At 48.3% G+C, this 12,207-nt stretch overlaps 1 protein-coding gene across 1 annotated transcript; it reads left to right on the plus strand.

The window, feature by feature from the left end:
- The first annotated feature begins 913 nt into the window (after positions 1-913).
- On the plus strand, positions 914-7,837 carry LOC119361614 (putative disease resistance protein RGA1). The gene is made up of 5 exons (XM_037626740.1): positions 914-1,124; positions 1,743-3,468; positions 5,410-5,445; positions 5,623-6,977; positions 7,707-7,837. Exons 2-5 carry the CDS (start codon positions 1,763-1,765, stop codon positions 7,835-7,837), a joined length of 3,228 nt encoding a protein of 1,075 aa, XP_037482637.1. The 5' UTR covers positions 914-1,124; positions 1,743-1,762.
- The last annotated feature ends 4,370 nt before the right edge of the window (positions 7,838-12,207 follow it).

Genomic DNA, 12,207 nt, shown 5'->3' on the forward strand with positions numbered 1-12,207 from the left:
ATAAAATACCTAAACTTTTTGAAAAAAGTCATGCTCTGAATTTATGAAAATGTCGTCCTCTGATATCAGAAATTAACCATGGATGTTAAAACATATATTTAAACTTGCAGTGGTCCTACAATTTGAGTTGCCTTGTGAACACAAATTAAAGAAAAAAAATGCTATTTCTAAATAAACAAAAAAATTCATAAAAACAAAATGCCACCTCTTAATAACAAAAAATGCAATCTTTTATAAGAAAAATGCCATCTCTTAATAATAAAAATGCCTTCTCTCAATGATAAAAAAATGTAATAATATAAAAATGACAACTCTTAATAATAAAAATACCATCTTAAAAAACGTCATCCATGTTTTTCTAACCCTTGGAGCAGTTTTTGGGTAAAATAAAAAAACCTGGCATGTTTCGTGGGTTCGAACCCATTTCAGTAGTACCCAAACCTGAAACCCGCCATTATTGATCAAAATACCTACCATCCACCGATTTTTCACCCATCCACTCCACTGATCCAGCCGAACGCCCACCTCGACTACACGACCGGCCCAGACTACTATTTTATCTCATATTTTACTGCTTAAATATGCTGAATTTTTCTGCTGCTATTACTGAAATATGCTCCTACCTTTTTCAAAAGTTGTTGTTCTCGCAGGGATGGGTTCTCCGCGGGTTCAGAAATCCCGACAAGTTTAGGAGACGTGCAAAAAACTATCCCCATGCATGGAGATGGGACATGTTTGCGGTTTTCTTGCGGCAACCAAAACTCAGCGGTTGATGTAGACTAGTGGTTAGGGCGCCACCATGGTGGAAAATACATGGGGTCATCTAAAAGAACATCTAAGAAAAGAAAAGAAAAAATGCACACCTCCCCCTCACATCCCATGGTGGACGTCACTCCTTCCCCACGAATAAGCTTCCACTTCACTGCCCCTCCCATCCTATCCACGTCCTCATCCACAGATCCTCCCGCCAGGGCTGCCCCGCCCTGACGGCGCTCGTCGGCGGCCGCGGCAACACACGTACCGGCCGTCTCTCTCCTCCCGCCAGGGCTGCGCGTCTGACCTGACCTGACCTGACCTGACGGCGCTCGTCAGCGGCAAGACACGTACCAGAGATCTAGGCCAGGGTGAGCGCCCCTTCCTCCCTCCCTTGCCTGGATTTCTTTCTTTCTTTCTTTCTTTCTTCTTGATTTATCGATGCTCTCCTCTCCTCGCATTTTCCGCTTGCAATTGCAAGACACAATTTTTTTACTTTACTTTCTCTACACTCCATTAGTTTACCATTTGCACCCCCCTCCATAAAAGAAAGAAAGAAAGAAATCCAACCCACTATTACTTCTTTATTTTCTATTTATCTTATCTTACTTATCTAGACGCTTATTACCTGAAGAATGGACCTGAAGGATGTGGATGTTACTGTTTCCCCAAAAGCTGCTTCAATCAATTTCATACACACCTTAATTTGTTTGGTACATACCTCTGTTAGTAATTGACTGCAGAGACATATTGGAATGAATTTATTCACAGCTTTGTTTGCACCTGATGCCCATTCCTTGTCTTCCTCTAATTAACTTTGCGGGCAACATATCTGCTGGGCAAATACAGAAAACAGTTTGCTCAATTAATGACTTGTTGTATACATAGACTGCTGCATAATTTACTTCCATAACATAATTATTGCTAGCTGGCTGCGTCTATATATCCAAATGCTAAATTGTGTCTACTGCTAATTTGCTTGCTCGCAGGACGACAACATCCAGTCACCATGAGCCTATCTGCCACTGGGATAATCGGTGCTGTCGATGATTGTGTCAATTTGTTCCAGTGGACCAGATCTGCCATTCCATCTCTGCACTCCGGCTTGAGTGGCTCACAGCAGCAAAGTCTCCAGGAGCATGTGTCGCGCTTACAGGGTGGCCTACAACGTCTCAGGGATGCTCTTCCTGCAATGTATGACCTCATTGACCGAGCAGAGCGGAGAAGCCATGACACCCGTGTGGAAAAGCTCCTTCCAGTACTCAAGGATACAGTGTATGAGGTCGAGGACCTTCTTGATGAGGCCAAATGGTATGAGGTGAAGGCGCAAGTTGTGGGCAATGCAACCCAATCTCGTCCTCTCGTCGAGTTCATCGATGATGTCGTCCAAGGCTGCAGCTTCGGCAAGCTGAGTCATGTCCAATCAAGGTTGAGGAATCTTTCGAGTCAGCTGGAGATCGTGGGGCTTGCTGAAGCTACACAACAGGTTGACAGATTAGTCAAGCCAAAGGCCGGCTATTTGGCATATGAAGGCCTATTGTTTTGTTATTACAAGGAGCTAGCACAGGTGATGGGATTTTCCACAAATTCAAAACGCAAGAGAGCAACGAGTTTGGCCAATGCATCAACAAGCGCATCAGCAAACAACCAATTCAGTAACGGATTAAGAAGAATATCGAGCCTTCCTGTTTTGGTAATACAAGGAACTGGTGGTGTTGGAAAGACTACTTTGGCCCGACGTATATGGTTCAATCAACCGGGGAAGCCTCGGATCATTTGGATTCGTGTCTCAGATGACTTTGATGTGAAGAGGCTAACTAAAAAGGCCATACAATTCTGTACCGGGGAGGAGACAACAACCGATGATTTGGATTCTCTCCAGCGTGACCTTTCTAAGCATGTGAGCAATAAAAGGTTATTGGTATTCCTTGATGATATGCGGGATGATGCCTTGAAGGAAAATGGACAGTGTTGGAAGAGGTTTTGTGCACCTTTTAGGGATGTCCGAGGGGGGAGCATGATTTTGGTCACTACTAGATGTTCAGAGGTTACTGAGGGGGTGCGGACAATGGAGCCCATTATCTTAGATGGTCTAAAAGGTGATGTCTTTTGGAATTTTTTCAAATTGTGCGTGTTTGGAGATGGGAGTTCTGAGATTGATCCTGAGTTAGAGCGCATCGGTACAAGTATACTTCCTAAATTGAAGGGTTCTCCTTTGGCCGCCAAAACTTTGGGACGCATGTTAAGCATGGACCTTCAAGCATCCCATTGGAATTCTATACTTGAGAGTGAACTGTGGGAGTTGAGACAAGAGGAGGCTGACATTTTTCCTGCTCTTCAGTTGAGCTACATGCATTTACCATTCTATTTGAAGCGATGCTTCGCATTCTGTTCTGTGTACCCTAAAGATTACAAATTCCAGAAGGCACGCTTAGCTGAAGTTTGGGTAGCGGAAGGCTTCGTGGAATCTCAAGGTGGTGTTCCGATTCAAGATATTGGCTGTCAGTATTTTGAAGACCTTGTAACACGGTCCTTCTTTCAAATGGTTCCTGGTGGATACGTAATCCCTGACCTATTGCATGACCTGGCACAAAAAGTTTCAGAGCACGACTGCTGCATCTTAAGAAATGATAGTTGCTTTGATAAAGTCCTACAGGATGTTCGTCATCTGTACGTACTCCCTAGCAGTTGTAGGAATTATATGATGATAATATTGTATCTACTGTTGTATTGATCTGACCCTCGTGGGATATATATAGAGTACATGAGGGGTAGAGGCTTGGACTACAAGACAAGTTACATGTGGTTTAAACATATTCTATCTCTACCTCCTTATCTCTATCTTTAAACCCAATATATATTCTAACATCCCCCCTCAATCGTAGCGGGAGTGAAGCGGACGATTGCGACTGAATTTGAAGTCACGTGCTTCCGTCGTCTTCTCCGCTGCGCCATCATCAACTGTGTCTCTAATGGCTGACAGGTCGGCACCTAGGGCGGTGACTGCGTCCCCTTCCGGTACCTTCCTCGTCTCTCCTCTGTTCCCTCACGCAGTCACAGCGGGAGTGGCGTGGATGCTGGTGACGACGCGGACGCTGTTGATTGAAGTTGTTGCCGATGAGTTGTTGTAGACGTTGCCTTTGTTGTCAATGTCGATGTCGAGGTAGCCGATCATGGTGATGTAGCCCTGGTCGAGGTAGTCGTGGTCGATGGTGTAGTTGTCGTGGATAATGAAGCCACACAAAGCCAGAGGCGCAAAAAAGATGCGCTATTTTGTAGAAGACGGAGCTGCTGTCGTGGACGATGCACCTTGCGGATGTCAGAGGATGCCGTCGGCGATGAGTCCACCGGTTTTGCCAGGACCGGAGGAAACCCATCGATCACACATCGGCTTTGCCAGAACCGTGTGGCCATGTAGGGGTCGTCACTATAGTGACGTCATGTTGATGCAGTCGTGTCGTCGGGGATGACGCGGTCGATGCCGTCGTCGTGACGCGGCCATTGCCGTCGTCGTGACGCGGCCATTGCCGTCGTCGTGGTCGCATCTTGCAGAAAAGGCTGTCAGAGGACGCTAGGTGTCCATCTTGTGGACAAGGCGGCGGCGATGTGTTGACGAAGATGTTGGTGAAGACCATGTTGATGAAGACCTTGATGATGAAGTGTTGGCAATGATGTGTCGCTTAAAGGCATCCAGCTTGATGTTGTTTGGCTCGGGGAGGTGTCAGTGTAGTTGCAGATCGGTGGCTTGATGCAGGTTCGCTGCATCGGCTCGGCGTAGACGGTCCGCCGTGTGCGTGGTGCGAAATCTCGCTCGGTGAAGATCGCTGTTGGCGTAGTCCAGAACAGTGGAAGTCGATGTAGCTACGATCGGTGTATGCCCAGATCGAAGCAGCCACATGTGTTGCCGTAGTCCAGCGCCCCCGTGTACATCGATGTGATGTCGAAACCCCTACCCGCGGAGGCTGCGGTCCACGGCTCATGTCATGCACGTACGCATGTTCATCATGGCGAGTGATGCCAATGCAGATCGCGAGAGTATCCGCTTGAAGTCGATGCCGTGCTGAGCCGTTGGAGAAGCCGGTTCGATTAGATCCAACTCACCACCACCAGATGGGATAGTTGCCGCCGTGCGTGCGCATGGGTGCCGCTGCGGACCGGGCGAGTAGCCGGCCTTACCGCAGTCTGGATGCGCGTGTGGCGTCTGCTGATGGCGCCGGCTCGAAGCCTGCCGTGCCCTGCAACTTGCAGAGGAAGATCCGTGCATCCATCTATGAAGATTTCTCGCCGGATAAGAAGGTCGTAGAATTTATTTGGTGGCTAATGAAAAACTGATCTAATGGAATTTCTAATCTACGGATCGATTGGGTGCCGCGCCCCCGAGGAGAAGAGATTAATCTCCTCGGGGGCGGCGCGCTGCGAAAGTAGAGAGAAGTCCTAGGATCGGCATCGTTGGACAAACCGCTCTAATACCATGTAGGAATTATATGATGATAATATTGTGTCTACTGTTGTATTGATCTGAGCCCTCGTGGGATATATATAGAGTACATGAGGGGTAGAGGCTTGGACTACAAGACAAGTTACATGTGGTTTAAACATATTCTATCTCTACCTCCTTATCTCTATCTTTAAACCCAATATATATTCTAACAGCAGTGACTTTGATGGTTCCAACTTGTTGAGACTGTGCAGGTACACAAAGTTGCGTACCCTAATTTGCAAGAAGAGTTTAGGGAAAGAAGCAGGATTTGTAATGGGCCACTGGTGTACTAAACTTTTGCGTATGCGTGTGATTTCTTGTGCCTCCACAGATGAGTTACCAGGTAGTATTGGCAACTTGAAGCATCTTCGGTACCTTGAAATCTCCAGAGATTGTGCTTTGAAGAGGATTCCTTCAACTTTCCGTTGGCTATATAATCTGCAGATTTTCTATGCCAAGAAATGCAAGCTAGAAAGTCTGCCTAGTGACTTTGGTAAGTTGATCAACTTACAGATATTTGAATCGGATGGATTACCATATTATCCTGGGTGCCGCATGCGTGTTAATGCAGCAGATGGGCAGGGACAAAGAATAGCTAGGTTAATGAAGAATCTGAACCAAATTCATGGCTTGGAGATCACTCATGTTGGCATGCTAACTAAGGATGATGCAGTAGAATCAAAACTGAAGAATAAGAAAGACCTTGACGAGTTGAAACTGAAATTCGAATCAGATGGGTTACCAATTTCGCCACGGTTTTTAGGCTATCCCGAGTCTCAGTCCATGCAGGACAATGAGATAGACATGCTTCATCAGTCTCAAATCATCCAGGACAAAGAGATAGATGTGCTTCAATCTCTGCAACCTCCTATCAGTCTCAAGTCTCTGTTCCTCCAGAATTATGCCGGTGTCTCGCTCCCAAGCTGGTTTCGGCCGCAAAACTTACCAAGCTTAGAATCACTTACTTTTACAGACTGTGTTGGACTCAAGAGCATATCGTTGTGCATGATCTCACAGATTATAGGCTTAAATGTGATACCTGCAGTGCTAGTTCACAGCAATAATGATAGTGTTGGTATGTTCCTGTCGCTGACAGATCTAGCCATTTATGGGTGCCGAAATTTATCAAGCCTCGAACATTTTCTGCTTCCAAAGTATGTACCAGCCATGAAGAAAATAACAATTGGAGGCTGTGAGAGGTTAGAATCAATACCAACAGAAATGTTTGGGGATTTTCATTTTCTTGAAGAATTGGACATTTTCTCTTGTCCAAAAATCCGCTCCCGAAGATTGGTATCGCCATCCCTTAAGAAGCTCAGACTGTCTCGTTCTGCTCTCTTTTACAGCATCGAATGCTGCTCCCTCACCTACTTTGATCTATCAAGTGAGTTTGTCATGTCCCTGCCAGGTGAAAGGTTTGGGGGTTTTCCTTATCTGAAAGATCTGCGGATTCACAACTGCAGAAGTCTCAACTGGCAAAGGAGATTGATGTTGCCATCGTCTCTGCAAAGGCTCGGCTTACATTATTGTGGGGATATGTTTTCATCTTTTCCCAGCTGCCTTACAAACCCAACGTCCCTCGTCTCACTGACGGTGAAGGGATGCCAGGGTTTAAGATGCATTCCAGGCGACATTTGGCGCTGTGATCTTACATCACTTGAGTTGTTGGAGATTCGGGATTGTCCAGACCTAGTTTCAGTCGGTGGAGCAAACGCAGTCGAGAAAATAAAGTCAGTGTGGATATGTTTTTTAGAAAAGGGGGACTCCCCGGCCTCTGCATCTAAGTGATGCATACGGCCACATTTATAAATAAATAAAATGGTTCAACAAAGTCTTGCAATGTGCTACAACAAAGGAGGCTGGCTCACAAAGAGCTAGCGAAATCAAACAAGGCCCAGAAGCCACAACCGGCTGGCATACTAAAGAAAGATAGGTAAACTAATCGCCTATCCTATTACATGACCGCCATCCAAACCGGTTGAAGATATCCCGCGCTACCATCTCCCACCGGACAGATCCAGTAACCAAACGCGGCCTGGCCTCCGTCGGAGTGAGTAATGATCACATACGGATTAGCGCAGTAGCCCGGAATACAACCTGCAAAAAATGAATAGTTGTTGTTCTGTTAAAAGCCAAATCATTTCTGCAGTTCCAAATTGCCCATAACAACGCACATGCTCCTACACGAATTTGTCTAGCTGTTTCGGCCTCTATACCGGCAAGCCACGTTCCAAAAAACGACCTGACCGCATTCGGAGGAGTAATGTTAAAAGCAATTTGCACCGAGCGCCATAACACCCTCGCCAACGGGCAATCAAAGAAAAGATGCTTGATATTTTCATCCCGATCACAGAAACTACACCTAGTAGAACCTGTCCAGTTGCGCTTAATCAAATTACCTTTCATTAGAATGACTTGTTTATGGACAAACCACATAAACACTTTGATTTTCAGAGGAACCTTTACTTTCCAGACATGTTTGGAACTAGGAATAACACCAGAGTTGATGACATCAATGTACATCGACTTGACTGGGAATTCACCAGATTTAGTAAGCTTCCAGCACAACTGATCTGGCTGATGAGTAAGCTGAACCTCCATTAGTCTACTCACTAGATGAATCCAAGCCTCCCACCGGTCCCCAATGAGCACCCTCCTAAATTGAATGTTAAGAGGAGTGGATTGCAAACTTGTTGCAACCAGAGCATCCCGTCGCTGCACAATACGATATAGCGACGGATACTGAAGTGTCAGCGGTGCATCTCCTACCATTGTAACCGACTCTGTGTAACCCTAACCCTATCCGGTGTCTATATAAACCAGAGGGTTTTAGTCCATAGGACGAACAACAATCATACCATAGGCTAGCTTCTAGGGTTTAGCCTCCTTGATCTCGTGGTAGATCTACTCTTGTACTACCCATATCATCAATATTAATCAAGCAGGAGTAGGGTTTTACCTCCATCGAGAGGGCCCGAACCTGGGTAAAAACATCGTGTCCCTTGTCTCCTGTTACCATCCGCCTAGACGCACAGTTCGGGACCTCCTACCCGAGATCCGCCGGTTTTGACACCGACATTGGTGCTTTCATTGAGAGTTCCTCTGTGTCGTCACCTTTAGGCCCGATGGCTCCTTCGATCATCAACAACGACGCGGTCCAGGGTGAGACTTTTCTCCCCGGACAGATCTTCGTATTCGGGCTTTGCACTGCGAGCCAATTCACTTGGCCATCTGGAGTAGATCGAAAGCTACGCCCCTGGCCATCAGGTCAGGTTTGGGAGTTTGAACTACACGACTGACATCCGGGGAGACTTGATCTTCGACGGATTCGAGCCACAGCCAAGCGCGCCGCATTGTTTCAATGGGCATGACCTAGCTCTGCCGCCGAACAGTGTCCTGGAGGCCGCACCAGCGTCCGCTCCGACCCTTAGTTCGGAGCCGACTTCGTCGATCGAGGACGAGTGGCTGGACACCGCCTCGGGGGCTACGATCTCTACGGCGATTGAGCCGAACACCATCTCTGTCGTTTGCGAAGCCCATGATTCCGAGGTGCCGGACTCCTCTCCGGACTCCGAACCTCTCGCGCCCCTGCCAATCAAATCCGATTGGGCGCCGGTTATGGAGTTCACTGCCGCGGACATCTTTCAGCACTCGCCCTTTGGCGACATCCTGAATTCACTAAAGTCTCTCTTTATCAGGAGAGCCCTGGCCGGACTATGGTCAGGAAGGTTGGGATGCGGACGATGAAGAAATTCAACGCCCACCCACCACCCACTTTGTAGCCACTGTCGATGATTTAACTGACGTGCTCGACTTCGACTCCGAAGACATCGACGGTATGAACGACGATGCAGGAGACAACCAAGAACCAGCGCCTACAGGGCACTGGAAGGCCACCTCGTCATACGACATATACATGGTGGACATCCCAAAAGATGGGAACGGCGATGGAACAGCGGAGGATGACCCCTCCAAGAAACAGCCCAAGCGCCGGCTTCAGCGGCGCCGCTCTAAATCCCGCCACAGCAAAAACGGTGATTCCGGCACGGGAGCTAATAACACCCCGGACAGTGCCGAAGACAACCCCCTCCAGCAGGATTCAGCACAGGAGGAGGGAGAAGCCAGCCCTCATGATAGAGCGGCAGACAGAGAGGTAGAGGACGATAATTATATGCCTTCCTCTGAAGATGAGGCAAGCCTCGACGACAACGAATTTGTCGTGCCTGAGGATCCCGCCGAACAGGAGTGTTTCAAACGCAGGCTTATGGCCACGGCAAGCAGCCTCAAGAAAAAGCAGCAGGAGCTTAGAGCTGACCAAGACTTGCTAGCTGACAGATGGACTGAAGTCCTTGCAGCCGAAGAGTATGAACTCGAACATCCCTCCAAAAGCTACCCAAAACGCAAGCTGCTACCCCAATTAGAGGAGGAAGCACCCAACCCTACATCACCGGAGCATGATGCGGCCGACCGGCCACCTCGTGGCCGCGACAGAGAGGCTTCTAGGCCCTCCACTAAAGCCGCACTCCGGCGTCGCTCGAAAAGTACAAAGCCACGGGGAAATGCACCAGACTTGCGAGACATATTGGAGGACAAGGCAAGGCAAATAAGATCGATCTACGGATCGCGTGGGCGCCCCACGACACGTGATGACAACCGTCACGCCGGATACAGCAATTCCGGCCGGGCCGAACACAGTAGACAAAGCTCATTTCAGCTGCGTCGTGATATAGCCCAATACAGAGGCACCGCACACCCACTATGCTTCACAGACGAAGTAATGGATCATCAAATCCCAAAGGGTTTCAAACCCGTAAACATTCAATCATATGACGACACAACAGATCCTGCGGTTTGGATCGAGGACTATCTCCTTCACATCCACATGGCCCGCGGTGATGATCTACACGCCATCAAATACCTCCCACTCAAGCTTAAAGGACCAGCTCGGCATTGGCTCAACAGCTTGCCAGCAGAATCAATTGGTTGTTGGGAAGACCTGGAAGCCGCATTCCTTGATAACTTCCAGGGCACATATGTGCGACCACCAGACGCCGATGACCTAAGCCACATAATTCAGCAGCCAGATGAATCGGCCAGACAATTCTGGACACGGTTCTTAACCAAGAAAAATCAAATCGTTGACTGTCCGGATGCAGAGGCCCTTGCAGCCTTCAAACATAACATCCGCGACGAGTGGCTTGCCCGGCACCTAGGACAGGAAAAGCCGAAATCCATGGCAGCCCTCACATCACTCATGACCCGCTTCTGCGCGGGAGAGGACAGCTGGCTAGCTCGCAGTAACAACCTGACCAAAAAACCTGGTAATTCGGATACCAAGGACAGCAATGGTAGGTCGCGTCGCAACAAGCACAAGCGCCGCATTAACGGCGATAATGTTGAAGATACGGCAGTCAATGCCGGATTCAGAGGCTCTAAACCCGGTCAACGGAAAAAGCCGTTTAAAAGAAATACTCAGGGCCCGTCCAATTTGGACCGAATACTCGATCGATCGTGCCAGATACATGGCACCCCCGAAAAACCAGCCAACTACACCAACAGCGATTGTTGGGTGTTCAAGCAGGCAGGCAAGTTAAATGCCGAACTCAATGACAAGGGGCTGCATAGTGATGACGAGGAAGAGCCCCGGCCGTCGAACAATAGAGGACAAAAGGGCTTCCCCCCACAAGTGCGGACGGCGAACATGATATACACAACCCACATACCCAAAAGGGAGCGGAAGCGTGCACTAAGGGACGTATATGCGATGGAGCCAGTCGCCCCAAAGTTCAACCCGTGGTCCTCCTGCCCGATCACTTTTGATCGAAGGAACCACCCCACTAGCATCCGCCACGGCCGCATTGGTTCTTGACCCAATCATTGACGGATTTCACCTCACTAGAGTCCTGATGGACGGCGGCAGCAGCCTGAACCTGCTTTACCAGGATACAGTGCGTAAAATGGGCATAGACCCCTCAAGGATTAAACCCACAAAGACGACCTTTAAGGGCGTCATACCAGGCGTAGAGGCCAATTGTACAGGCTCAGTTACACTCAAAGTGGTCTTCGGATCCCCGGATAACTTACAAAGCGAAGAGTTAATTTTCAACATAGTCCCGTTCCGCAGCGGCTATCATTCACTGCTCGGACGAACCGCATTTGCAAAGTTCAATACGGTGCCATACTACACATACCTCAAGCTCAAGATGCCTGGCCCTTGAGGAGTAATTACGGTCAATGGAAACACCGAACGCTCTCTCCGAACGGAGGAGCATACGGCGGCCCTAGCGGCGGAAGTACAAAGCAGCCTCTTAAGACAATTCTCGAGTCCGGCTACTAAACGTCCAGACACCGTCAAACGCGCCCGGAGTAACCTACAACAAGACCGCCTGGCACGTTCCGAGCACGCGTAACAATGCGGCCCCAACCCCAGCCCTCGCGAAATTGCGAAGCCAGTACTATGCGTACATAACTACACTCTGGAGATACCATGGGCATAAGGGGAGGGGCACGACCACGGCACGCCCAGAATGCGGCTCAACCGCACCAGGGGCTCCCGATTGTGTCATTCTTTTTCTTCCTTTTTTCTCTTACTTTCAGGACTCCGTCTTCCAGAAGCCCTGTCCGGCACTAGAATTGCCGAACTCACGATGCAACAGCCAGGGAAGCAGAAAGCTACGTCGAGTGTCCAGGTGGTCTCTACTACGAGCATTATACCTGTTTTACATACCATCCCGCAGCTTACCCCTGGAGGGGGACATGTTAAATAGTCCCATCCCTTGCTTATCGCACTATTTGTATCGTTCTGCTTTCATTGTAGTATCTTTTGAATAAACAATACATAGCTTCTGCTTATTATTGCATTCCTTTTTTCCATATATGTTCATCTATGACATGTTGCACCCATACACTTTGGTACGACCAATACACCAGGGGCTTAAGTACCCCAAAATATGGTGTGATAAGTCCGAACACTT

This window comes from Triticum dicoccoides, chromosome 2B (genome assembly GCF_002162155.2).
Source record: "Triticum dicoccoides isolate Atlit2015 ecotype Zavitan chromosome 2B, WEW_v2.0, whole genome shotgun sequence".
NCBI lineage: Eukaryota > Viridiplantae > Streptophyta > Magnoliopsida > Poales > Poaceae > Triticum > Triticum dicoccoides.